The 26,224-nt window shown below is 55.2% G+C and overlaps 8 protein-coding genes across 8 annotated transcripts; 4 read left to right on the top strand and 4 right to left on the bottom strand.

Moving 5' to 3' along the window:
- Nucleotides 1-8,399: 8,399 nt before the first annotated feature.
- MAM_04891 (uncharacterized protein) lies at nt 8,400-8,735 on the top strand (the record flags this gene model as incomplete). The annotated part of the gene is made up of 1 exon (XM_040823689.1): nt 8,400-8,735. The coding sequence occupies one exon, from the start codon at nt 8,400-8,402 to the stop codon at nt 8,733-8,735; it is 336 nt and encodes a 111-aa protein (XP_040678360.1).
- A 1,413-nt stretch (nt 8,736-10,148) lies between these two features.
- MAM_04890 (tetratricopeptide repeat domain containing protein) lies at nt 10,149-10,778 on the bottom strand (the record flags this gene model as incomplete). Its single annotated transcript, XM_040823688.1, has 1 exon — nt 10,149-10,778. One exon carries the CDS (start codon nt 10,776-10,778, stop codon nt 10,149-10,151), a length of 630 nt encoding a protein of 209 aa, XP_040678359.1.
- Nucleotides 10,779-11,918: 1,140 nt separating this feature from the next.
- Nucleotides 11,919-13,056, bottom strand: MAM_04889 (60S ribosomal protein L16; the record flags this gene model as incomplete). The annotated part of the gene is made up of 5 exons (XM_040823687.1): nt 11,919-12,063; nt 12,140-12,398; nt 12,464-12,517; nt 12,635-12,770; nt 13,036-13,056. The coding sequence occupies 5 exons, from the start codon at nt 13,054-13,056 to the stop codon at nt 11,919-11,921; spliced, it is 615 nt and encodes a 204-aa protein (XP_040678358.1).
- Nucleotides 13,057-14,063: 1,007 nt separating this feature from the next.
- Nucleotides 14,064-14,924, bottom strand: MAM_04888 (BAG domain protein; the record flags this gene model as incomplete). The annotated part of the gene is made up of 1 exon (XM_040823686.1): nt 14,064-14,924. The coding sequence occupies one exon, from the start codon at nt 14,922-14,924 to the stop codon at nt 14,064-14,066; it is 861 nt and encodes a 286-aa protein (XP_040678357.1).
- Nucleotides 14,925-16,441: 1,517 nt separating this feature from the next.
- On the top strand, nt 16,442-16,978 carry MAM_04887 (Thioredoxin-like fold protein; the record flags this gene model as incomplete). The annotated part of the gene is made up of 3 exons (XM_040823685.1): nt 16,442-16,493; nt 16,575-16,673; nt 16,803-16,978. 3 exons carry the CDS (start codon nt 16,442-16,444, stop codon nt 16,976-16,978), a joined length of 327 nt encoding a protein of 108 aa, XP_040678356.1.
- A 371-nt stretch (nt 16,979-17,349) lies between these two features.
- MAM_04886 (Chalcone isomerase, subgroup) lies at nt 17,350-18,507 on the bottom strand (the record flags this gene model as incomplete). Its single annotated transcript, XM_040823684.1, has 1 exon — nt 17,350-18,507. The coding sequence occupies one exon, from the start codon at nt 18,505-18,507 to the stop codon at nt 17,350-17,352; it is 1,158 nt and encodes a 385-aa protein (XP_040678355.1).
- Nucleotides 18,508-19,198: 691 nt separating this feature from the next.
- On the top strand, nt 19,199-21,571 carry MAM_04885 (alpha-galactosidase; the record flags this gene model as incomplete). The annotated part of the gene is made up of 3 exons (XM_040823683.1): nt 19,199-19,292; nt 19,357-19,963; nt 20,029-21,571. 3 exons carry the CDS (start codon nt 19,199-19,201, stop codon nt 21,569-21,571), a joined length of 2,244 nt encoding a protein of 747 aa, XP_040678354.1.
- Nucleotides 21,572-23,235: 1,664 nt separating this feature from the next.
- MAM_04884 (F-box domain, Skp2-like protein) lies at nt 23,236-25,715 on the top strand (the record flags this gene model as incomplete). The annotated part of the gene is made up of 4 exons (XM_040823682.1): nt 23,236-23,985; nt 24,056-24,784; nt 24,859-24,970; nt 25,039-25,715. 4 exons carry the CDS (start codon nt 23,236-23,238, stop codon nt 25,713-25,715), a joined length of 2,268 nt encoding a protein of 755 aa, XP_040678353.1.
- Nucleotides 25,716-26,224: the final 509 nt, after the last annotated feature.

Here is a 26,224-nt window from a genome sequence, read left to right as displayed (position 1 = left end):
ATCAGATTCTGAAGAGCGGCTATGTTTCAAGAAAGGTCATGCGCGGCGTTACAGATACACCGAGTACAACGCACCGCATTTTGCCATTATTGTTGGGTTTTTATTTGTAAAGAAATCGAAACGGCGAGTGCAACTTGGGGCTGAGAATGAGGGCCGCAGCACATCACGAGCTGAGAGCAAGACGGTCTGGATAACCACAAAATTAAGCACCTCGGGGTATCGTCACTTGCTTCATTGCGACACCGCGTCCGAATGTTTTGTCAACGACTCTTGGAACCGAACCGGCCGAGCCGGCGTCGATCCTATCACAGTTCCATCTTGCGTTTGAGGCATGATTGTGTGCTGCGAATAAGCAGGGCCCTTGGGCCGATGCAACGAACATTTCATACGTTTCAAGCGTCTTGATCCAGGTCGTACACGCCCTGTGAGAGGATGTTATTTGGCGATAACATGATGTAGCCACCGGCGCGGCATTTCTATCTCCAGAACATGTCAATTTCCAGAAAATGGTCTTCCGATACTGGCTGGAGACAATCAGTTACAATGCAATTTTCGCCGGCGCATTTAGCGAACTCGCCGACAATGTCTGTTTACGAAAATAGATTTCATTCTCCATACGTGATTGCCATTGCACGATTCTCTATTTAGCGGCCTGAACAAAAACCAACGCAATCCCTACAACCGCGGCTCAACCACGACGCCTATGCTTCACCGTTACCGTGTAACAATCAACCCAACTCGACAGCCCATGCGACGGGAGAACATGGTTGTGAAGCCTTCGGGGCGTAATTCGCAGTACGCCGGTTCAGCACATTCGACGGCTCATTCCACCTGGCGTCTTGTGAACGTCCAGATACAGTCAGCCATCTGACTCTGTGAGACGTGCAAGATATCGTTGAAGTCCTTTATTTCTTGACCCCTGACATCTCGTGACAGTGACAGACGGAAGTTTCTGCAAGGGATTATTCAAAGGTATCTACCTCCCTTTCTCGTTCGATGTCCGTTCTGCATGTTACTCACGGCGAATGACTACCATTGACAACGGACATTCCGAGTGTGGTCCGTATGACGACAAAGCCACGGATACAGACCAGTTCAATAACCACTAGAATCCCCTGAGAGAGAAAAGGCACATAATGGTGTAAGAATTCAACACAATGTCGCCCGTCGCGACAAAACAGGAAATCGCCGTGGCTCCAGCCGCGCCGGGAGGAGGCAGCCTGTCGTTATCGCGAGGTTCTTGTGTAGCCAAAAAAGTGAAGAACAGAAGAGTTGATTGGCAATGTTTCACCATCTCCGCGGCTGGTCAGCTCAAAATGCCACGTGTCATGTGGAGGAAGCCGGTTGCCTGCTGAGTTGGTTCTCTTTCCCAACGGTTATCCCGTGCTGGTCACGGAGTCGGTGCCGCCAACCGGTCGGTCACGATGGCGCGCTGTGTGATTGATGAGGCGATTGCCTGGTCACTTAGTGAGCTTCGCGGGAATTGGGATTTTATGGGACCGTGGTGATGGACTGTATAAATATTGAGCGGGATCGTGAGATTGCCTTCTCAAAGGCAGACTGACCATGATATCCTGAGCAAAGAATTCTGGGCCAGATCAGCACGTCATCAGCTTTTGCAACACGGCGTGGCTTTTCAACGTTTCTCCTCATCAACTCCTGGGCCTGCCCCCTCGCCGCCGCTGGACTTTGAATCCCCCGACTCTTGAGTACAAAAGTATTGCAGGCTGCAAACCTTTTGATCAAGACCAGTTCATGAGACGAGCAGCAGCAAAGATACGGTACGTATTACTACTGCACTGTCCAGGCCAGATTCGTTAATGAAACAATCCCAAGTCCCATAGCGGCTCTGAGTGTGATCCCGGATCGCACTGCTTCTCCCCAAGCTGCCCAACGCAACAACTGTCCAGTTCCGCAACAAGCACAACTACGGCGCCTTGGCGGTCACACCCACACCCTTGATCTACCTTTTACGAGTTTTCAAGAATACTCTCACTTATACTCGGTATTCAGGTTCAGCATTACTACTAAGCTCTACATCCCAATCTAGTCAGCCACAGGTATAACGCCGAGATAGCCTCCGTAGCCGTCACACAACCACATCCAAGCATCGGCGCCTCACTTTCACATCACACGATATTGGCTATTCATTTGGAGTCGGTTTTCCAAAAATAGGAGATACCGAGACACGCAAGCTCCCCCTTTGCGCTTACAATGTGTATCTGCACCATCCTCCACTACCACCACGCGCCCCCTTGCACGCGCGCCATCATCTTCACGACGCACTACCTCTACTGTCCCGGGGCCATCGTCAACCCAGTCACCAATGAGGTCCTCTCCCCTTGCAGCAACACCGACTACAAGCCCTCCCATGGGATCGACTTCCCAGACCCGTGTTCCACAGGTGGCTGCCTCATCTCGCCTCTCTGTAGCACGGGCACCTGTCGGCTGGAGGACCTGAACGGCTTGTGGGTTTGTTGCAAGTGTGGCAGAGGGGGAAACCAATTTCGGACCTGTACCAACAGGAAGTGGGCTTGTCCGGATACGTTTTGTTATCACAACATCTGCGAGGCGTGCACACCAGATTCGGGCAAAGTCGGCAACCTAGCCGGAGGGAGATAGCACGGCGATGGCATGTCGAAACAAGGACGAGCTTGACTGGAGCAATCCAAAGTACCGCACGTTGTTCAGTGAAGCCGTGTTTGTCGTTTATTCGCGGGCGTGGTGGCGGTATTACCAGCTCTGAAGAAGCTAGCCTCCCCGTCCCTACTGAGCTTATCAAGCATCAAACTTTGTGTTTCACGAGAAAACCCAATTCAGACAGGCCCGTCACTTGACATTACTTGATGCCTTGTTGCCGCGCGGCCCGGACATCCCAATCCGAAATCCACCGCTGAACGCCTCGTCGGCTCCAGGGCGGCGGGCTCACCCGCTCCGCCTGCCCTCTGTCAAGGCTGGTTTCAACCGCGCCCACGTCCATGCTGCACCTGATTTGCAAAGCTCCCATGGTCCATTGAATCCTCACTTGTGCGGAGGAGCGTGTTGGCGAATTGCTGCGAGCCGTGCCGCCCAAGAGATTCGGGGGCCCTGGCGGGCTTCACCCGACGCCTTGGTCGAATCCGAGTGAGCGACGATGACGTGGACGTTGGCGCGAAACAGACGGTCTCCTCGGCACAGGCAAGCATCATCAATCACATGGCCGCGGAGGGCAGTGAACATGTCGCCATGTCTGTAGGACACGAAAGCCACCGGTGGTGATGTGATGCAAAACACGCAAGCACACGCACACACGCAAAAAAAAAAAAAGGAAAAATACACCTCTTGCGCACTCTCGCCGGCAAAGACCGCATCGCCAGCGTGACTAATATGTCTGTGTAAATCGGCGGACCTGCCCTGCACGATTCCAGTCCTGACGAGAGGCCGGATTCCCGCGGTTCGCGGACATATTTAAAGCAGCTCCTACCTCGGAGCGACGGCAGCCCAGGCAAACGCATGCGCATCGGACGGCCTTCCTCTCCCAGAGCCAGAGTCACAGACGCAGATGCGGGCATCCATCCCGTTCCTCCTCGCCCCTACGTACTTGCCGGCCGCTCTCGCCGCAGCCATGTGCAAGGAGTCGCACTTCACCCTCGAGTGCGAGCACATTGCTGCCTCGCTCGACGTCTGCCCCGAGGTGCCCGGCGGCGGGCCCAGGCAGTGCCGCGGCTACGAGGTAGAGAAGCTGGCGTATCCCTTCCCCCCCGGCACCAAGCCGCCGGGGTGTCCCAAGAGTCCGCGCTGTCCGTTTGAGCTCCGGGGCGGCGTTTGGAACTGCTGCTGGTGCGGGAAGACGCGGAACACCGCGGGCCGCTGTGGGTGCAGGATGGTGACGAGCCACGAGGAGTACTTTTGCGAGCACATCTGCTGCGAGCACTGCCCCGGGGGGAGTTACTCCCTGTGACTGGGCTGGACGGGACTTGGGGAATTCGCGCAGCGGCCGGGGAGAGGGGAGAAGGGAGAGGCGGGTTTGGCGGGTGCCGCGTATCGCGACCAGACACCGACTGAATGGTGTCGTGGGTGAAGATTGTGGCGCCCGGTACGGCGACAGGACCAGATCACGCTCGGGGTGCCTGTCCTCTCTCTCTGGCTGGCGGTTCGAATCAAGCGGCGATGGGTCCAAGAGGGTTGCGTCGGCCGTCTTGTTCGACGACGACGTCGCAGGTGTTCCCGGGGAGCTGCCCAGGTCGCGGTCACGACGGCCGCAAAGAGTCCGAATCTTTTCGGTACTTGGCGCATCTGAGACTGCGAGATCTCCGTCTCCCACACCCACACGAGGTGGCGCCAGATCCTCGATGCTCGTATACCGAGGGATTGGTTCTCGGGAAAGTGGCGCTGGATGAGGCGAGTTGGAGCCGCTTTGTCCTACGGCACCGACGCATTGGTGTCGGCTTCGTCAATTGGTCTACAGCTTCAAATATCATGCTTCTTTTCACTTCCTGGAGGTCTATGCAAAAAGGAAACCAACATGTTCAAGAGTTCCCTGCAGAGAAACTACGTTGAGTAATCGGCAAGTCATGACCGCGTGTGCGTGTGTTCTCTTGGCAAAGAGGAGGGGTTTCAAAGCTCATGTTGCCGTTTCTTCGTGAACCACGAGACGGCGGCGCTTCATTTTCCTTGTTGACCTGATTCCAGGATCTCTGTCCGGGGACACAGTCATTTGTATGGGAATGCCGTGCAACCAGTCTCCCCACGAGACTATGTCTCTTTCTGGTACTCTTTCCTAAAAACACCAAAAAGTAATCACATCAAATGAGGAAATAAACCCTGCTCGTTTCTCCCGAGACATTACCCGACTTTCCGGCTTCTTGGTCGCAGCCCTGGCCGCCGCTACCATGGACTCGGGACGATGCTGTGTATTCTCGACGGGAGCATGCAGAAGCTTCTTTTTGTGCGTAATCGCTTAACGCAGACCGGTATTCGGCGAGAGTTAATCGACGTGGCGTTTGTGGCGGTCTTCAACCTGGGCCGCTACGAGGCGAGTGGTCTCTACATTCATCCTGGACGCAAAGGACCAGACAGCGTTGTAGTCGAACGGTCCCATGATGGCATGGCGGAGCAGTAGTATAAAAGCCCAATGTTGCCTGTTCCGATCCTGGGTCTTCTGCAGAGGCATCAGTATCCCGGCAAGCCAACAGATTCATTGAGGATTTCACTTTCATTTGATACATGCCGCATTCGGGGTTAAGCACGGCTAGAAAAATGTGCAGCGGACACCCTCGAACTCACCCTTGTGGACACACTTCTATACTATGGAACTACTGTCGTTCTGCGACATTCAACACCACGACGGGAGAATCAATGCGGTGCGGCAATGTCACGTTTGGCACCTACATGCGAGAGCTGAAATCAGGGTGTCCATTGGCAGAATGCAGGTTCAAGGCCAAGGGAGGGACCTGGATATGCTGCAAATGTCATCGGGGACCAAATCGACGGGGTTGGTGCAACCAGCCAGTCATACGCCTGCGACGAAAGCTAGGCAGCCATGATGCGAACGAGAAGGAAGAGGCGGGTTGTACTTGCGACCACATGTGCTGTGATGAGTGCACAGCAGTAGGTACGTCATGTTGAGTTGGATGGAGTCGGTTGTGATCAGTACGGGACGACGACGCCGCTGACTCGCGAGCTGTATCAGAAAACTGAGGGCCACAGGATAGGCAGATTGCAAGCATGATGAAGTGAAAGAGTTGGCACTGCTTGACGGAGTGGGATTTCATTTCCGTGTGTGCCGCTGGTTGCTTTGCTTGGGACATCCGAAGAAGAGCCTTATATTTCCTTGTTGATGAGAAGTCCTGCTTGAGGCACATGGGCACATAAAATCCGTCGGTGGAAAGGGAATTTAGTCAGCGGCAGATCTACAAGGGAAGAAAGGAGACAAGGCCTTTGGGTTTCAGCTTTGGGAACAGTAGACGGCATTGAGTGTAGTTCCATACTGAAGTACCCATGTAACAAGTAGGTGTGTCGTAATATCCTGGATTCCGTATCGTTATAATGAGTCCGACCCACGGCATGGCGGCCGGCCCTGTCAAACCAGCCACGTGCGGACCCGGCCGTTCCTGGCAGCCAAGTTTCCAGGCAGAGGGAGCTCCGTAGTCGGCAGCGTGAAGCGGCGTGACGCGGCGTGAAGCGTGAAGCCAGGCTCCCATGTCTCACATGATGGCGGCGTTGGCCGGCCGTGCGTACGGGAGGAGGGATGGAGGATGGAGGGAGGGATGGAATGAAGTGGCAACGTGGATGAGCGGCTGATGAGCTGCACGGTGGTCAGACGGGGGTTGACGAAAGTCAATCAAGGAAGCTGCGACAGGATGTATCCACAACTAGGAATGCTCCTTCTCAGGTTGGCGCGGATGGCAGAGCGAAACCACGTGCCAAGTATACTCGCGGCAGGCGCAGAGCATTTGCATCTGCATCCTACTTCTTACCTGCTCAGGTACCGAGGTTATTGGAGGTAGTTCTGCATTCGCACTCCCATTGGCTGCTGCATTTGCATTCGCATTCGCATTCGCATCTGTGCATCGCCACGACGGCTGCACCGCCTTTTCTACGTGGCAGAATAAACGTTTGATAAATCGTTTCGTCCACGCGACGCTGCCGCACAGCCAAGGTTTTTAAACGCCGGCGTCAGGCCCAAACTACGAACTAGAACAAACCAGAGTCCCACAGGCCAACGTGATGATCAACCAGGCTGTGCACAATATTGGGAGTGAGAAACTGTCAGCGATTGACAGCTGAGGCACTTGTGCCGCTTACTGGCCCAAGCCGTGACGTACTTGGACCTGGATACCGGCCAAGTACACCTAAGTACTTACTAATGCATGCCTTTTCTACTCTAGGCACCCAGTACCTGGAATACATCAAGTACCTAGGTACCTAGGTACCTTGGGCACCTAAGTACTTAGGTACTTGGGTACTTGCGGACACTAACCTGCTGATCAACATCGGTAAGCACTGTAATAAAGCGTTTCTTGCCATCTCCAGTCAGGTACTCGAAAAGTACGGAATAATCAGACCAAAGACCAAACCGACCCCGGCTTGCTGTTCCTTGCACCCTCATTTCAGAATGTCGTGCCGCGTGGTCAATCCACCTCTGTTGCAGGCCCAGGCCTCCCCTCCCCGCCGCTCACCTCTCACCGGGCTCTCAACGTTGCCTTGGCCGCGTGCATTGCTGCATCGAGTTGGATGGACGTCCAGGGTTGTGGAATTGAGCCAACTGGTCTGTTGTCGGTTTATCATCCGTACAAGTCCTCTCTCCTCGTCTTCGTCTTCGTTCTTCGTCTTCGTCATCATCCTCCTCCTCCTCCTCCTCCTCCTCCCATCACTGCTCCGCCTCCCCCTCCGGCTGCTGCCTCTCCTGTGGCTTGCCCGGCTCCTGTTCTGGATTTCTATTCTACTCAATAGCCCGCGCTCGCTTCCTTCCACCTTTTCCTGTCCCGCCCCGTCTCGTCTCGTGGTGCCTTTTCCTTCGTCCCTGACTCCCTGCACCACCGTCCAACCACGCGGTGACCTGCATCCTGATACACGTCGCCGCCCCTGATCTGACCGCGCTTTGTCAATCTGCCTCGGATTCAGTGCAGACGGTCAAACTGCCCAGTCCGAGCCAGACGACCAGCCAAGCTGCGACTAGGCGTGCCGTGCCTGCTCTTACGTTTTGCTTGCCTCGCCCGCGTCCCGCGACCTGGAGCGAGCAGCGTTCAGCAACTCAATTCAGTCTTGGGAGTCGAAGCAAACCTGTCCGGCTCCAGGAAGGATACCATCGCTCCTTTTTCGGCTTTTATTCGACAAAATTCCTTCCCCCGACCCCACCCACCGTGTTGCATTCTGCATCCACTTCTGATTCCTGAACTTCACCACTTTGCGCCCGTCCTCCCTCCGCTGGCCAGAATGCCCGCCTCGCTCGACTCGTCGCGCCCTATGATGGCCCCGTCGGTACGTGTGTCTTGTTTTAGCCTGGCTGCCTTTCTTTCTGCTCTCTTCTTTTGCTTCTTGACAGGTTGTCTTGACTTGCTTCTCTTTTCCTTGCCCGTCTTGCTCTCCCTCTCACTGCACTCTCTCCCTTTTTTTTTTCCTTTTTGCTCGAGCTGCAAATAAACACCAAAAAAAGAAACGCCCATCCCAAAAACCCAAAAAGAGCCCACGTCGCACTCTGGTTCGTGCGTGCCTTGCATTCCCGCCCCGAAAGCCCACGTGAAACAAAGCCTGCTGAAGCTTGGCTTCTTTTGTTATATCATTGAGCACGCGCCATTGCTAGTCATGGGGCATGTGCCTCATTCCACGCACGCGCGCGCACACACACACTACTTCTCTTCCTTCTCCCTCCTCTGCTGCCGCTCTGCCAAACATCTTCCGTGTAAACTAACAAATTCATGTCTCGACGACAGGCCAGAACTTCCGTGCGCTTCAGCACCTACAGTATGACGCCGTCCTTCGCACCCACCATCAAGACGTCTGACTCGGCCCAGACCGAGATCCGTGAAATTGCCCTGAACCTCGACCGCATGGAGAACAAGGCTCTGTCCTTGCAGCGCGTCATGCTCAGTGACGAGAAGACGGACAATATGAGCAAGCTGGCTCTGGGTGCCAAACTCGACCGTGCTCTGGACCGACGCATGAGCGGACAGGACGCTGTTATGCGCCCGCGCCGAAACGGATCCGTCAACGTTGCCATGGTTGAAAAGACGGCACTGAGCGAAAAGGCATAAATCACCATTTGTTCTTTCCAAGGACAGTACGAGAGGAATCTCATTTATTCGGGGCAGGCGACATATCAACAGCAGTGGCGCCTTTTCGCTATCAAAAAGCACCATTGTTGGACTTTTTTACACCCACGGCAATCATTCCCGCCATACGTCCGGCTTGAGCGCCGCAGCGGGAGACAAATTTTCGTCTAGACACTTTATACCTCCTTTCCCGTTGCACGAAAGTTGTCGACTATTTCCAGTTTCACAACCTCTCCGGCTCGTGACTGGACCAGTCTCTGGATACCAATTGTGTCGGCAAAAGGCCCAAGGAAGCGCATGGCAAAAAAGCAAAGCGGGAGTCGCCGTTCGATGAATGAGATCAAGGACACGAATCAACGGTGTCATATTAAGCGTTGCTAGCTCTTTTTCCTGATGCATGATTCTCCTTTAGATACGCTAGGGTCTGCCTAAAGAAAAGCAGGCTGGTGTATTGTAACGACCAGAGCGACGGCTTGGATGGTTTCAGTCTACTGGTTCAGCCTGCCCTTTTATTTATTCATTTTATTTTATTTTGCCCATTCGTTTTCACAGCTGTCTTGTGCTTTTGTTCTAGGCGTGTCTTTCGACGGGTTTTTAGGGATACCCAACAATGAGAGTAGGATGCGGGTACGAAAAGAAGCAGAGTAAATTTCAACCAAGATGATTCCACATGTACACCGCTATTGCATGCCGCGTGAAGGGACCTCTGGGACAAATGACACCATGGATGGACGCTGCGTAGCATCCATGCGAGGGCGGCCAGTTGACGTCTGGGAATGTGGAAATGACGCTGCATCCAGGCACTGGGCATTGAACTACCTCCCTCGGTCGATACCCAGGTACCTCTGAGTGAGCACTCATTAAGTACCTAGGTAACGTTATTAGCTTGAGTAGCAGATTCGATTTACGTGAGAGCGGGCGCGGGCACAAATCAGCTTGGCTTCAAAATGGGCTATCCCTGGCCCTGTCTCGAATTTATCACATTTACTCGGGTCGTTGGTGCACCTCCAGCAAAGAGGCTGCAGAGACAATTTTAAAGCAGACCAAGCCCAAAGTGTTGCAAGGCATTAGAGAGAGAAAAGAAGAAGAAAAGCGAGTCGGGGCCAGAACAGAAGGAAAGGGAAAGAAGGAATGCCCTTGAAGGCTGTTTTTATTAATTGGTTTCTTTTTCCTCCCTCTGTCTTGTCCCGCGCAGGCAAAGGTGCTATCTTTCGGCCCCCCACGCCGCTCGTCGACGCCGCGCACGTCTCTGGATGTGCATGATTCTCTTTTGAGCGCAACGGCCTCTGCTGCCGTGCAGGCATGGAGGCATGGAGTCACGGAGGCATGGAGGCATCCCCTCCAAGCGCGTAGACATGGCAGCGCAACCTGTGCCTCGCCCCGTCATCCCACATATCACCGAGCCCTGCGCTTCTCGACGAGCGCCTCAATCTCCTTGAGCAGCGACACCAGGTCGCCCTCCTCGCCCTCCACCTCGAGCCCCTGCCTGGTCCAGTCGCGCGCCTCCTCCAGCCTCCCCATCTCCATGAGACACTTGCCCCTCCTCCACCAGGCCTTCGCGTTGCCGACGCGCCTCGCCTCGACGCTCGCCTCCGCGTCGACGGCGCCCTCGGGCCAGTTCTGCATCGCCATGTGCGCCTGGGCCCGGTTTGCCAGCAGGCCCGACACCTCCTCCCTCACGAGGGCCGCGGGCTCCCAGAGCGGCCGCTGCAGCGCCATCTGGATCCCGAGCGAGTAGAGGCGCACGGCGTTGGCGTGCTTGCCCTTGCGGTAGTCGGCGTTGCCGTTGTCGCGGAGCTTGCTGACCTGCCCGCTGCGCTTGGGGTTGACGGGGATGGGCGGCGGCGGCACGCCGTTGGACGGGCCGTCGAGGCCGAGGAGCGCGCGGTGCAGCGCGTTGAGCGCCCCGAGCTCGGCGGCGAGGCCGCGCGGCTGCTTGCTCGTCGGGGTCGTCGTCGTGCTGATGGCCTTGGACTGCGCGTCCATGTGGATGGGGAGGAGGTCGAAGTGGTCGAGGTCTGCCATTGCGGGAGGCGGCCTGGTTCTCTTCCTGCCTCGTCCGTCTTGTTTCTGTCTTCTTCAGAAAAGAACAACGAAGAATGGTCTCTGGGCGGCGGCGTGGGGGTCGGGGGATGGATTTATGGCTGGTTTTTTTCAGCGCCAGAGAGCACCGGAGAGCTTGGATGTCATCTGCAGACGGCTGCGTTGACTCGACGAGGACAAGTTTCAGTTTGGCTTACGGAGTAATTAACTACTTATTGGGTGGGTCCTTGGTGGCAATCAGCACATGACCGTGGGGCCGGCGAGGCGACGACTCCCACGGACAAGACATCGTGCGAATGGAACAGGGCAAAACCACGTCCTGCTTACTTTACGTCCTACGTACTCTGAAAACCCGCGCTTCTGGAGATCTGGCGCGTCGGAACCACACCCACAAGTCACCCAGGGGGACACAGGATCCCGCATCCCATTATATTGTCTTGCGAAAAAAAAAAACCCACTCCCATGGTGCACGATGCTACATACGACACCTTCGGCCCAGGCATGACGAGAGCAGAGACAACATGATCCAGCCGCCGTGCCCTCCTCGCACTCCCCAATCTTATCTTCACAGACTCCATCTTGGAAATTCAAGATTGGCTTCCTTGGGCCTGACAGCATGGGCGACATTGGAAAGCAGCGTTGTTCCTCGGTCCTGGGTCGTCTTGACCCGAATGACCAAACCAAACCAAACAGTGGCATGAACCTGAAAAGAACATTGCACCCCCCCCCCCCCATATCAACTGGTGTTCCCTCACGCAGACATGTAAATGTGTAGTATGTTACCGTTCGGTAAGAGAAGCAAAAGAGGATGCGGGAAAGAATTCTTTCGGTTCCTGTGCTTTATTTGTTTTGGGCATCGGTGTTTTTTTGTTTTTCTCTTGTCATCTTCTCATTCGACGAGCGACAATCCATGTAGAACGTTTAGAACAGCCATCCGCCACCTGTCCCTATAGCTTTGCCATCCCTTGCCAGCACTCGGCAAATCAAGTGTAATCCGTTTGTGAACCGCCGCGCCAATCTAATGAACCGCACGAGAAAACGACAAAGACAATGCGAAGTTTTTTTCCCACCTAGACCCAGCCGTCGTCATGGCACGGTCCGAGGGTAGAAATACGGCTGTGTTTAGTAGCCGTAAGCCGCGAGGGCCTTCGCCGTCCCCGCCTCGACCTTGGCGGCAGCCTTCTTCTTGGCGTCGGACAGTTGTCGAGCGGCAGCCTTCTTGCGCTCGTAGTAGGCGGCGCCCTTGGCCTTTCTCCGCTCCTCCAATCTGTGCGTGTCTCGTCAGTACCGCCTGTGGCTTCGACGGTGGGCCTCTCCAGTGTATCCGGCGGGCGTGGACATACCGAGCGACAACATCCTGGTACTTCCAGCCGACCTCGTGGCTCAGACGCCCGACAGTGCAGTACTTGCGGCCGGGCTGCAGGCGGAGGACACGCAGGGCCTGGGGCACGACCATCTTCTTCTTGACGTCATACGGGGGGGGGACACCCTCGAACACCTTGAGGCGCTCCATGGCAGCAGCACCTCGAGCGGTCTTGTGAGGGATCATGCCACGGACGGCCTTGTAGAAGATTCGTGAGGGAGCGCGGAAGTGGAACGGGCCTGTGCTCGGGTTAACTCGCGTGCGTCGTCGCGCGACGTATCGCTCAACATTGATTGCAACTCACCACCGCGGGTGGGATTGTACCGGGTCATCTTTCGCAGATAGGCGTGGTACTTGACTGTGTGACGGTTAGTCAATGTCAAAAGCGGTCTTTTGCGGCATCACGTCGTGGTCGAGACGCCGTGGCGGAGGAGGGCTCCTCTCGCGTCGTAGAGGGGGAGGAGATGTCACGTACGCTTGGCGCGGAAGAATTCGCCAGAAATGTTGAGAGCCTCGCAGCGGACAACAACGATCTTCTGGCCGTTGAGGAGCTGCTTGGCGACAATGCTGGCGAGACGGCCCAGCAAGTGGCCCTTGCCGTCGATGACAACCTAGAACGAAGCAGCCCAGTCAGCTTCCAAACGTCCAAACGTCCAAACGTCCATTCGTCACGCCCTCAAAATGATTTCCACCACCCCCGGAGTCTCGAAACTGATCGCGGTGCAACAGGCACACCCGTCCCGAAACCTTTTCGCCCGAGTCCCCGATCCGAATGTGCCTGCGCATGCGTCCATGACCCGAGTCCCATCATCACGCCTCTCGAACTGCACCGGACACGGGGGTACACATGGCAGTAATGGTTGGTGTTCTACTCACAACCGGCTCGAATGACGACATCGTTTCCAACTCTCCTTTATGTGACTGGGTGAAAAGAAAGGAAGGCGGCTGCTCAGACGACGACAAAGAGGCACAAATTCTCCAACCGGACCGGCGAGAATTTGCTGCTGTGACTGCTGTGGGTTAGTCGTCCCTGGGATGGTGAAGTGGTCGCGGTGGTGATTGACTGGCGAGAAAATCCAAGTTCCGCTCGAGGGCTCGTTGTGCCTTTGCAAGAACAGACGCTAACTCAATGTGGTCAAGCGGCTTTTGAGGGCAAGCGAACACCGCTCACAGCACCGACGCTGTTTAGGGCTGCGAGACCTATTGCGCCGTGGCCGAAATTTTGCCGTCTGCCCAAAAGAGGCTGGGAGGGAGGTCCGGCGTGATCACGTGATGCTCGTGGCACGGCGCCTTTTGGGCGTGTAACCCCCCAAGAACTGTACAGAAAATCCCCTGACGGAATGTCTCTGCCGTGCCATCACCGTCTGGTTGATGCAATAAGAGGATGCAGATCTCATCACACCAAGTGAACCGTCTTCCGGTCATCGATGACCAGTGATGATGTTCGATGTACCTTTGGAGAGGAATCGCTTCGGGATCCGGTGACAGGCGTTTACGTACCTTGGGGGCCCAATTGGCGATATCTTGATATGATAATTGAGCATGCCAATTTCACCAATGCACGGTCCATTGCATGAAGAGAATTCCGCGCTCTAGAATCTGCCCAATGCAACGTTCATATAGAGTGCGGACGATGAACCGTTCGCATCCAAGAGCTTCTACCACACCTGATGCGATGATCTATCTCGCCAAACATCTAGCTACTATTACAAAGGCTCCGCAACCCGCAGTAATGCAAAATTCCATCTCATGTCATGCATTTCGTCCCGTCAGTCTTGTAGTGATGCAAATCTGGTCCGCAAAAGTCAGAGGGGTTCCCAACGCCAGTGAAATCTAGCTCTCATGTGTGTCTTCGTAAAAAGCGGCTTTCAAAACGAAAGATAGCTGTGAACAACCAATTCGTTCTAGGAAGCCTTTGCTGCATCTAATGCTTTCAATGTTTCTTGAACCTTCTTCACCACTTCCTTTCTTCTCGCCCTCACTTCTGCGATGCCTCTGGTGTCCACTGCATCTAACTTGAGGAGGATAGTCTGCATAATCGACTCGGAATACTTTCTGTGCTCTTCCTCGCGCTTCTTGGGATCGCTCGGTGGGGATGCAATAAATCTGTCGCAGAGAGGCAGCCAGTTGGTGGAAAATTCATCCGACAGCTCGTCGAGCTTCTTCATGAGGCCGGCACCGGGAGTAGGTGAGCTAGCTTCCGCATTGGACGTGCTATCAGGGGGACTGCTGGCAGTGTCACCATCGGCCTTGGATCCCTTCTTCTTGGATCGCTTCTTCTTACGACGGCCTGACTGGTTGTCGTTGACAATGACCATTTCCTCCTCGGACGCGCTGCTCTCGTCTTGGATGTTTGCAATGACCGTCATCAACTCGCTGTTGTTCTTCACTCCGTAGTCCCGCACAGGTGCAGCGGGTTCTTTAAGTTGGAGTCCTTTGTAAAGAAGCTTGATGCGGCGAGTCGCGCTCTCGGACAACTCCATCATCAGGCCGATGCGCTCCCGCACGTCCATTACGCGTAGCTTCCCATCCCCGATGGAGTATGCCGGGAAATGCGTCGGGTACGTCACGCCCTTGTTTTTGATGAGTAGCACATCATCCTCTGGCGGGGAGCCGCCAGGTCGCGCTCTGGGGTAGGGAGGATCGTCCAGGTCTTGTGATGTAATGTAGCTAAAGTCTTCGTCTGTTACGGCAGGGACGCCGCCTGTCACGGAGCCGTACGGCGAGCTTTGCTCGCGGTTGAGGGACCAGCCATATCGCGACATGGTGAAAGGCAGAGCAACAAGAGCTGCGAGGATGCTGTACACAAGACCAGGGGAGATGCCCAAGGTCTCGGAAATATATCCGTTGGATCCCTGGAAGGCGGTTGAGAGGTTGGCTAACGTGCCGTTGAGGTACCAGCTTAGACTTTGGAGGGCACCAGACGATGCCGCGATGCCTTGGCTGGAATCCACCTTGTCGTCGGTTGGTGAGGATGGCCCAATGAAGGACACCTCTTCCTTGGTTTCGGCGAATGGTTCGATTCGAGGACAGATGTGAGGCTGCAACGAAAGGCCTTTTGTATTGCCGGTGGAGTGCGAAGCGTTTCTCGAGAGGCACTTGAGACACTAGCGACCGCGGCAGTAGTTCGTCGTCGGTGGGCGGCGTCCAAATCCTGAATCTATGGCGGAGGGTGGAGATGTTTCCAAAATCGGGTGCTTTCTCGATCGAATGGCTGTCTGCACGGTTCTGAAGATTGGCCCAGCGCTGTAGACGTCCTGGGAGGGGATGTCTGCAACGTTCCTGGAGAGAGAGCTCGAATTGGCGAATCCTCCCCTGGCATTAAGGTTTGGGCTGACCCGGGCGAGGCGGCGAGGCTCAAGGCTTTTAGCAACTGGGTCCAGACTCCAGCCAAAGTCAGGTGATGACAGGCGGTGAACATGTAAGTTTCTGAAGCTCGACAAAGACGGGCCCTGATGCAAAGATGTTGTGAACCGTGAGCGCCCAGAGGTCTACTTACCTCGAGGGGAGCTTTTTCTACAGGGCCTCCATGCTGTTCTATTTGTAGGAGCGAAATGACTCGGTGATGCTTCGCTTCGAATCAGTCCTGGTCAGAGGGCCACGGCTTGCTACCCTGTACCCATTCTCGCGACTCAAATATTTGGGTAAGAAGCAACGTTATGGATTGATGAGAGGCAAACAGTGTCCTCTGTAAGTAAGACTAGATTAACCTCTTGTTATGTTTGAGGTCCTTTCGCCTCGTCGCGATTCTCACGAGCTTCCCGTGTATGCTAACAGGTTGACAGCAAGAGTACGGCCCAACAGATGGTCAATTGAACCTAAACTGTGGCAACTTCCGCCTTTGCAGTTCACAGTTGGTCTCTTGGAGGGTTCCCGAGTTCTCCATCCCGGACGTGCATGCGACACCGAGAACCCAATGGCACCAGCTCGAGGGGAAAGTACGTATATACATCAGGTACGTTACCGAGGAACTCCATTCGAGGCACCTGGCGAATCGCAGCATCCGCTTGACAATTGCATCATCGGTCTGATGCGTCCCACCTGCCCCCTCCAGCGCCACCTACTTGCAGCCATCGTTGACAAATCCATCTTCTCGTCTCTTCCCCGCCTGACCGCAGCGTTTCAAATCCCAGTCCCGCCCGTCACCAGATCTACATATATCCGACCGTCCATTCCTGCTCCTCTGCACCCGCTGCAGTCCGCTCTGCAGCATCAACGACTCATGTTGAACCTTTTCCGATCCCTCTTCTCTACATCCGCAGCACGTCGCAGTCCCGTAGTCATGGCCCAGGCAAGAACCAAGGTCCAGCAGATCATTGACAAGCACAACATCGGTAAGCTCTTCCCTGACGCGCCTCGTGGCCGCAGAATCCACGCCGCAGCATGGAGACTGCGTCGCTGACACGTCTCGATAGTCGTCTTCTCCAAGTCCTACTGCCCCTACTGTAAACAAACCAAGGAAACCTTCAAGAAGCTCGGCGCCAAGATTGAGGTTCTGGAGCTCGACCAGATCCGTACGTTGCTTGCTCTCCCACGTCCTTGTTCCGCCCAAGATTTCCCCGTAGAAAAAATGCAGAAAAAAAGAAGAAGAAAAAAAAAACAACCAAACAACAAAAAACAAACTGACAAAAAGACGCCCGCAGCCGACGGCGCCGAGTTGCAAGATGCCCTCGAGGACATTAGCGGCCAGCGCACCGTTCCCAACGTCTACATCAAGCAGAAGCACATTGGTGGCAACTCTGACGTCCAGAGTCTCTACAAGGAAGGCAAGCTGGAGGCCCTGGTGAAGGAGGCTAATGATGATTCGTCCAAGAAGTAAGCAGGAGCTGGTTTGGTTTTGCTTTTGTGTGCCCGAATACACGAGGTCATGCACGGAAGAAAGAAAGACAGCGGCTGATTTGTCCTGGTTTCATTCCTGCTCTCCCCGTATATCCAGAGCGAGGCTTTGATAGACGGTAGACGCATAGATCTGCGGTAGACACTCGTTCACAGATCAAGGGCAAGTCGTTTCGGATACACCTAGGTTTTGAGGGTATTCAATGCAAGTGCAATAATGTACATTGGCCATTTCGCCTGGGTAAATATGAACATTGGTTGAGCACTGTGTATCGTGCTTCTAGTGTACAAGTGACCTCTTTATCTGGCACGACGAATCCACTCCCCGCTGCCGCCCAACAGGAAAAAAAAAATCTACAAGATCTGTGCGGCGACAGTTCCAACAGGCCGCTCTACAAACTCCATAATTCCCTCGATGATATTGTCCCTAGCCCCCTCAGAAGCAACCCTGTTCCCTGCCAGGTAGTTCAACCACAACAGCCTGGATAGTCTCTCGTCAGAAATAGTGCCCATCAAGGTCCTACCAGCCTGCTGCTCATGACCTCCCTCGCCATACAGAACCGCCAACGTCCCCCGCGCGTCGCGCGACAGCAAGAGCTCCTTCTTCTTGGGGACCTGTCCGCGGTTGAAGAAGTTCTTGAAGTCCTTCATAGCCGCACCAAACGCCTCGTCGTTGTACGTCTTGTCGCGCCCGGAGCGAGCCTGAACGGCTCGCACAAATCCATCCCTCAAATGATGAAAGTCGGTGTCGCGGACGGGCACGATGCGGAAGGCCGTGCGGCACCCGGCTTCCCTCAGGATAGAGTCCCACGTCCGTTCGCCCTCGGCGGCATCGCGGAGCGCCCTGCGCAGGGCCTCCTTCTCAGAGGGAATCAGCGTCGTGGCGAGCGGGTTGATCTTCTTGACCAGGTAACGCTGCAGGCGCTCAATGTCCTGCGTGGCGACGTAGAACCCCACCAGGTATACCTGGATACCGATAAAGGTAACTGTGCGCATGCCCAGTCCGACGAGTGTGTATTCCACGCCGGCGCTGTCCGAGAGGGATGCGGCCACGGGTTGGTCTGCAGTCGAACCTCCCGGGAGGTCGAGGTCCATGGTGCGGGGAAACGCCGGGACGACGCTGTATCCCGTGGGAACAATCTCCCTGCCCTGTTCGTCGTGGAGGACGACCTTGCGCTTCTCGCCGGCCTCCGTCTTGAACGCCTCGGTGGGAATGGGGGCGTCGCATCGTACTGCCATTTTTTCCTTGGCGCTTTGTGCATCCAGCGCCTTCTTCAGCTTCCATGCCGTGTAGACGAAGGAAATGATTCCGGCAACGGCGCCGGCGGCCAGGAACGCTGTGCGGTTCTTCTCATAGTCGCGACGTTTGTTGTTGAGCCTGTTGAGGTCCAGGTCGTGGGTGGCGCGGGTAGATGCTCGTTGGGAGAGCCGCGCACGGCTGGCAGTCGGCACTGCGGATGGACGGCCTGACACCCGGGCGAGTGGCCGGGCGAGCCGTGATGGGCGAAGCATTGCGGATTGACTGCTCGATGTGTAGGCGATGAGTTGACTGCAGCCAGTAGTCGAGCTGCGAGGCGGGGGAAGTTTGTGACGTAGCGGTGCGGCTTGGGTGCGGGGACTGACTGGCCAATCAACAGGTTGCTTTACGCCGACAACCGCCGTCAAATGAGCGCGCAAAAAGGAATCAGCCTCGACGAGCTCCAAAACCACCGACAGAGTCATTCATCATGGTCGTGTAGGAGACGGGCTACAGCAGGGTTGCTCCCCGCATGTGAGCCTCGCAGCCAATCAATGCTTGCTTCTTGAAGCGGAGTCGGGCGCGTAGTACCGGAACGTACTCCAAAATTCTCCCCAACTTTCCCCGGACCCGACCGAATCGTCGCCGTCACCGTCGGTGGGTAGGCTGGATTCGTACAAAAGTGTAGTTGGGCATCATGCTTGTGCGTCTGAGGAGCTAGCCACTCGGCATGCGTCGAGTCCAGAAGACGGCCGAATGTGGCCAGCAAAAATATCGCAGCCACGCCATAGCCCCAGCGAGGCTTGGAGGTGACGACGCGGAGAAATTCTGCTGGTGTCCCATAGTATGCAATGTCTTCAATCTGCCTGGTCTCTTGCCTTGGAATTCGTGTCTGTTTCATCTTCGACGCCTCTCCATTGAAAGAAACGGCCAATGCCCAAATAAAGTTGGGCCTGCGATGCAATCATGCAGCCAGGTCCGGTTCTTGGTGGACTGGCTGTGTTTCTCCTCACCGCTGGCATGACGTCGGCTGTGAGTGCGCAGCGCGCTTCTCAAACACGTAGGTTCTCTCTGCCTGTCTCTTCATCTTGTTTCCCGACGGAAAAAGCTGACAATGCCTACAGCAATCGAGGTCGATGGAACTTCATTCGCTCTCAATGGTGACAATGTTTCGTACCATTTTCATGTTGACAGTACTACGGGAGACCTGATTGGGGACCACTTTGGCGGACCAGTCGACGGCGATACCATTGAGAGTGAAGTTGGGCCTGTCCAGGGCTGGGTCAACACCATCGGCCGCGTGCGGCGAGAACTGCCTGATCTTGGCCGAGGCGACTTCCGAATCCCCGCCGTTCAGATTCGGCAATCAGAGGGATATACCGTCAGTGAGTTCCAGTATCAGGGGCACAAAGTCGTCGATGGGAAACCTGCGCTCAACGGCCTGCCGTCTACATTTGGGCAAGACGAGGAGGTTTCCACGCTCGTCGTACACCTCTATGACAAGTACAGTTCCGTGTCAGCGGATCTCATTTATTCCATCTTCCCCAAACATGACGCTATTGTCCGCAGTGTCAATGTCACGAATGGCGGCAGCGGAAACATCACCATCGAGAGACTTGCAAGCTTCAGCGTCGACCTGCCGTGGGGCGACTATGATATGCTCCAGCTCGGGGGGGATTGGGCTCGAGAGGGCATGAGGGTCCGCAGAAAGGTCGATTTTGGGACTCAGGGGTGAGTAGGGCTCTGGCTGAGATTTCTTTTGTCCGGATGCTGCTGATGCTGATATGTTGTGGCAGCTTTGGAAGTACAACTGGATACTCGTCTCACTTGCACAACCCGTTCCTCGCAGTCGTGTCTCGCACTACCACCGAGTCTCACGGAGAGGCGTATGGATTTTCTCTGGTCTACACTGGATCCTTTGCCGCCGAGGTGGAAAAGAGCTCTCAAGGCCTTACGAGGGCCGTGCTTGGATTCAATCCGTCCCAGCTCGCATGGCCACTTGGACCCGGCGAGTCGCTGCAGTCCCCCGAGTGCGTCGCCATATTCTCAAGCACTGGTATCGGCGGCATGTCACGCAGACTGCATCATCTCTATCGCCAGCACTTGATGAAAAGCAGATATGCTACCGAGACGCGCCCTGTCCTCCTCAATAGCTGGGAGGGCCTCGGTTTCGACTACAATGCCACCACGATTTATCAACTCGCACAGCAGAGTGCGGAGCTCGGAGCCAGGCTCTTCGTGATGGATGATGGCTGGTTTGGCGTCAAGTACCCTCGCACAAGTGACGACGCTGGGCTAGGAGACTGGAAGGTCAACCCTCAACGATTCCCTGATGGGCTCAAGGCGTTGGCTGACGAGGTCACCAATCTATCTGTTGGTAATTCGTCTGCAAAGCTCAAATTCGGCCTGTGGTTTGAACCTGAAATGGTGAACCCAAACTCGAGCCTGTATGAGGAGCATCCTGACTGGGCTCTTCACGCCGGCAAGTACCCTCGCACCTTGACGAGACACCAATTGGTGCTTAATGTCGCGTTGCCCGAGGTCCAGGAATTTATTATCGACTCAGTATCCAATATCCTCACCAGTTCCAACATTGCGTATGTGAAGTGGGACAGCAACCGCGGTATGCACGAAACGCCGACACCATATGCCAACCATCAATATATGCTTGGGCTGTACAGGGTATTTGACAGGCTCACGGAACGGTTCCCAGACGTGCTCTGGGAAGGCTCCGCTTCAGGAGGAGGAAGATTTGACCCCGGCGTGCTTCAATACTTCCCGCAGATCTGGACTTCTGACAACACTGATGCGGTAGAGCGCATCCATATTCAGTTCGGAACCTCACTGGCATATCCGGCATCCGCCATGGGAGCGCACATATCTGCGACACCAAACAGCCAAAGCGGACGCAACGAAACCATCGAGTTCAGAGCCCATGTTGCCATGATGGGTGGTTCATTCGGCCTCGAGCTTGATCCGTCACACATGCCCGAACAGGACAGGGCCAAGGTTCCAGACCTCATTAGGCTTGCTGAGAAGATAAATCCTATTGTCATCCAAGGTGACATGTGGCGCCTCAACCTACCGGAGGAGTCTGACTATCCTGCGGCGTTGTTCATCTCAGAAGACGGAAAAGACGCTGTATTGTTCTACTTTCAACTCAAACCCACCATCAACAACGGCTGGCCAGTGGTGCGTCTTCAAGGTCTTGACGCCAAAGCCATGTACAAAGTGGATGGCAATCAGACGGTTTCCGGTGCAACACTTATGAACCGAGGTGTCTCGTATGATTTTGATGCTGGGTATTCGAGTAGAGTTGTGTTTTTTGAGAAGCAATAACATTTATTCATAGTGACACACCCCTTTGACTGGCCAGTGGCCGTTGAGAGGTCGCTGAAGTTGGGACAGGGTCACGTGCTGGGATCGTGTGGCGTGCTGCGCAACATGCGAATGGTGGCCTTTGTCTCGAGAGTTGGTCAGCACAAGAGCGGCGTTTCAGAGCTGTCCGTTAGATGCATCCACCAGACCGTAATGCCCGGTGTCTCATGAGCCACGGGCCATGGCCATGACGATTGAGCATGGCTGGCATGTCCGTGCCGGTGTAAAGCCAGGCAGGGGTTCAGTGTGGGATCCGAATATTGGAGGCTCGGGGGATCGCCCGTACGAGACGCTACTAATAATAACAACAAAGGGAGCAATTGGGTAGCGGATTCGACGGGTGCTTGGATCGGGGAGTCGGTCGAGGATGGGTGTTGAAACAGCGTGTACGGAGTATGGTAGATACAATCATGCAGAATCATGCATGTCAGCAGCAAACACGGGCCTGCAGGCGCGGCTGAGTTGTTTTCACTCACTTTTTGCCGAGACTGTAGGGCTGCTCGGTATACGTACTGGGAAACAAGTTGTTGGATGCGTGTTGGACAAAGGAGAATCGAGAGAGAGAGCCGGTTCGTGGTCTGTTTGCAGATGGCAAAGGCTCAAACGGCGACATTGAAACGGCAGCCTGGGCGTTGTCAAGTACGTACGTAACAAGGTGGATGGTGCCCCAGGCCTCTCAGCTCACAGGCCGTGAAACCGTCAACTGGCCGGCTGGGTCGCTGAGTCCCCCTCCCCGCCGGGCCCCCGCTGAGCGTTGCCACGGCACTTAGTCACCGTTTCGAGTGCCGCGCACTGGTCCGCGCACTGGTCCGCGCACCCTCTCCAGTTGGCAGTGGCCCAGTGGCCGTCCAGCGGTGGTCTGGTCAGCCAATTGGTACCAGACTACGGAGCAACGCACCTTACTAATGCAAACTCGCCCATCGGGACGTAGACGTGGACGTGGAGAGATCTGCAGGCGAGCACGACCCGTGATCGCTTTCGCGGACAATTCCAAGCAACAGGCCAGGCGTCGACTGGTGACTCGGTCAGGCATCGCTGAATCAAGACCTGTGGCTGTGACTGGGGCACCTGCCGGCACTTTGACCGTCAAGCGCTTGCGAGCCACGTCGATTCCATTTGGATTTGAAAACGTTGACATTTGAAGCCGAGACCCCCTCAGCTTGAGCACTTGAGACGTCGTGCTGGGAGTCGTCAACTGCTTCGGGCAAAGCGCCGCAGCCCTCTACGACTGTGTGGTCCCAAAACTCGTCCCGGACATCTCGCTTCCTCGCTTCCCTTCTCTCCGTCCCCTTCACCATCTTTCCGCACCACCGCCCACATCACCGTGCTGCCAAGCGATTACATCAACGCATCGATCCGACCGCAACCTCCCGCCGCAGCCGTCGGCCTCCCGTCGGCTCCCGTCAGCTCCCGTCAGCTTCCGTCAGGCGTCCCGTCACGCCCAGGCTTTCCCCGACTGTCTGCGCCTTATCTTGATTCCTGGCTGCCCAACCTAGCTGGTTGACTGGCACCGGCACGGAGCCTTTTCAGCGTCATCCTGCCCCGCAGCTACAAAGCAGCCAGCTTGGCCGCCGCCGGCCATCAAGGGGACGGCATTCCAAGGCCTCACTTCTGCCGCCGTGGCTATGATTCCCTCAGCCGCGCCCGTCAACATGATGGCCAGCCGGGCCAGCGCTACTCCCGATGAGCAGGACGACTCTCGCTCCTCGTCGTCCACCGCCTCGCCCGCCCCTGCCGACAACGAAGAGTCCGATTTCTTTCTCGGCGCCAACGACTCCGAATCGTCCTTGGGCGTCCCCAACTTCCAGGACATGCAGGTCGAGGACTCGTGCTGGCCACCCATCAACAGGCTGCCCAACGAGATTCTCATCAGCGTCTTCGCCAAACTCGGTGCCACATCAGACTTGTATCACTGTATGCTCGTATCCAAGCGATGGGCTCGCAACGCCGTCGACCTGTTGTGGCACCGCCCTGCCTGCACCAACTGGAGAAACCACAGCAGCATCTGCCAGACCCTGGGCCTCGAGCGTCCTTTCTTCAGCTATCGCGACTTCATAAAACGATTGAACCTTGCCGCTCTTGCCGAAAAGGTCAACGACGGAAGCGTCCTGCCCTTGGCCGCGTGCACCAGGGTGGAGAGGTTGACGCTGACTAACTGCCGGGGCTTGACCGACTCTGGTCTCATCGCCCTGGTTGAGAACAGCCCGTCGCTGCTGGCCCTGGATATTTCAAACGACAAGAACATTACCGAGCAGTCCATAAATACTATCGCCCGAACCTGCAAGAGGCTGCAAGGCCTCAACATCTCCGGCTGTGACGGCATCTCCAACGAGAGCATGATCAACCTTGCCCAGAGCTGCAGATACATCAAGAGAGTATGCCGTGATATTCCCTACAAAATCTTGCCGCGCTGCCCTCATCGTTGACTGACGTATTCTTCTTTAGCTTAAACTGAACGAATGTGCACAACTACGCGATAATGCCATTCTCGCTTTTGCTGAACTATGTCCCAACATTCTTGAAATCGATCTCCACCAATGTGTGCATATTGGCAACGCTCCAGTTACGTCACTCCTCTTCAGAGGAACCTGTTTGCGAGAACTCCGGCTTGCCAGTTGCGAGCTCATCGACGATGGCGCGTTTTTAAATCTTCCCGACAAGCGGGTGCGGACATATGAACATCTCCGAATCCTCGACCTGACGTCTTGCACGCGCCTCACCGATGCTGCCGTGCAGAAAATCATCGACGTTGCTCCCCGGCTCCGCAACTTGGTCCTTGCCAAATGCCGCAATATCACGGATGCCGCCGTGCACGCCATCTCGAAGCTTGGCAAGAATCTCCACTACGTTCATTTAGGCCACTGCGGGCAAATCACCGATGAGGGCGTCAAGAAGCTTGTGCAAAGCTGCAATCGCATTCGGTACATTGATTTAGGCTGTTGCACAAACTTGACAGATGACTCTGTAGAGCGACTGGCATTACTACCAAAGCTGAAGAGAATTGGTCTTGTCAAATGCAGTTCCATTACCGATCAATCCGTCTTTGCCTTGGCTGAAGCTGCTTATCGGCCCAGAGTACGGAGAGATGCTAGCGGAGTGTTTATCGGAGGGGAGTACTACACGCCGAGCCTGGAGCGCGTCCATCTTAGCTATTGTATTAATCTGACCCTAAAGGTGAGTCTATTTTATGCCTCGCAACTTCTTTTGCATGCCAGTCACTTTCAGCCTTCAGCTCTAACGACATTCAGAGCATCATGACGTTGCTTAACTCGTGCCCGAAACTCACTCACCTTAGCCTGACCGGCGTTGCCGCATTTCAACGAGACGATTTCCAAGCGTACTGCAGAGTTGCGCCGGCTGGTGAGTGATACAGAATTTGCTGGCAGCCTTCCTCCTCCCCCGTTCTGATTCTAACGCATTCGAAACAGAGTTCACACAGCACCAGCGCGACGTCTTCTGTGTCTTTTCTGGCAGTATGGTCTCGCAGTTCCGTGACTTTCTGAACAACTCGCCGCGATTTGAAGAGCTCAGGGAAAGTCTGCCGTATCGAGCCGGTGCCAGTCGGATCAGAGGCGCGGCAGCCAGACGTTCGCAGACTATGGCCGATTATCTCAACAACGCCGCCGAAGGTGAAGGTTTTGATGACGAAATGGCCGACGAAGAGAACGACTTTGAGGGCCTCGATGGAACCGACATGGCAGTCGACCCAGCAGCTCAGAACCCGTCACTTATTCCTACTGCACTTGGAGAACTTGGCCAAGCCACGACTTTACCGCCTGCCTTGACTTCGATTCCTATACCACCAACGCCGCCTGCACCGCCAGGGATCATGCAGTATGCGGTTTCTACATTTGGTCATGCCCATCCGACGGTTCAATCTTTGGACAATTCACTTTCGCGGTCGCAGCCGCCATTGGCTTTCTCTACCTTCATCACTAACCAACCGGCGACTGGGAATCCACCACCTAGCGCTAATGGGCGAGCGGAGGCAAGCATAGGCAATTTGACAGTGTCTCCCATTCCTCAACGGACGAGGTCACTGAATGGCGCTGGACCCAGCACAGCGCGCCTGCGTCGGCCGCCTCCAGATGACGATGAGCAGTGATTTTATATTAGGTTGCTCGGATAAGGCATTTCTTTGTTGAAACCGAGGGCAGTGGGGAAGCCCCTGTTGCCATTTGGAAACAAAGGGTTCGGCCAACATGGAAATAAGAGAAGGAATGCCCCGCTCCCAAAATATTCGAACAGGCAGACGGTAGCCATATTTCAGGCAACTCGAATTGAAATGAGATTTCGGCGCGCGTGATATGGGCTTCGTGTGGCGACTGAGGGGATCCAACAGAGGCATGGTTCTTTTTTTTTTTTTTTCGAGCTGCACAAGCGGAGTTCACCGGTTTTCTTTGACAGGGATGAATGCTATGAATAAGACGACTCAGGTATACCACATGGTTTAAAATTGGCTTTATGGAGGAGCGAGGGTGTAGTCATGGATTGATGTGGGAACTAGAGCATTTGCATCGGCGCTGTTGAATTGAATGAATTACCCCCACACCGTCAGCCAGCGCTTGGTCTAGATCTATAAGTATTATACAGGAGCGCTCACAGCGTCAAGCA

This window comes from Metarhizium album (genome assembly GCF_000804445.1).
Source record: "Metarhizium album ARSEF 1941 chromosome Unknown scaffold_11, whole genome shotgun sequence".
NCBI classification, from domain to species: domain Eukaryota; kingdom Fungi; phylum Ascomycota; class Sordariomycetes; order Hypocreales; family Clavicipitaceae; genus Metarhizium; species Metarhizium album.
The sequence above is the reverse complement of the archived record's forward strand: the minus strand, read 5'-3'. Positions and strand labels throughout refer to the sequence as shown.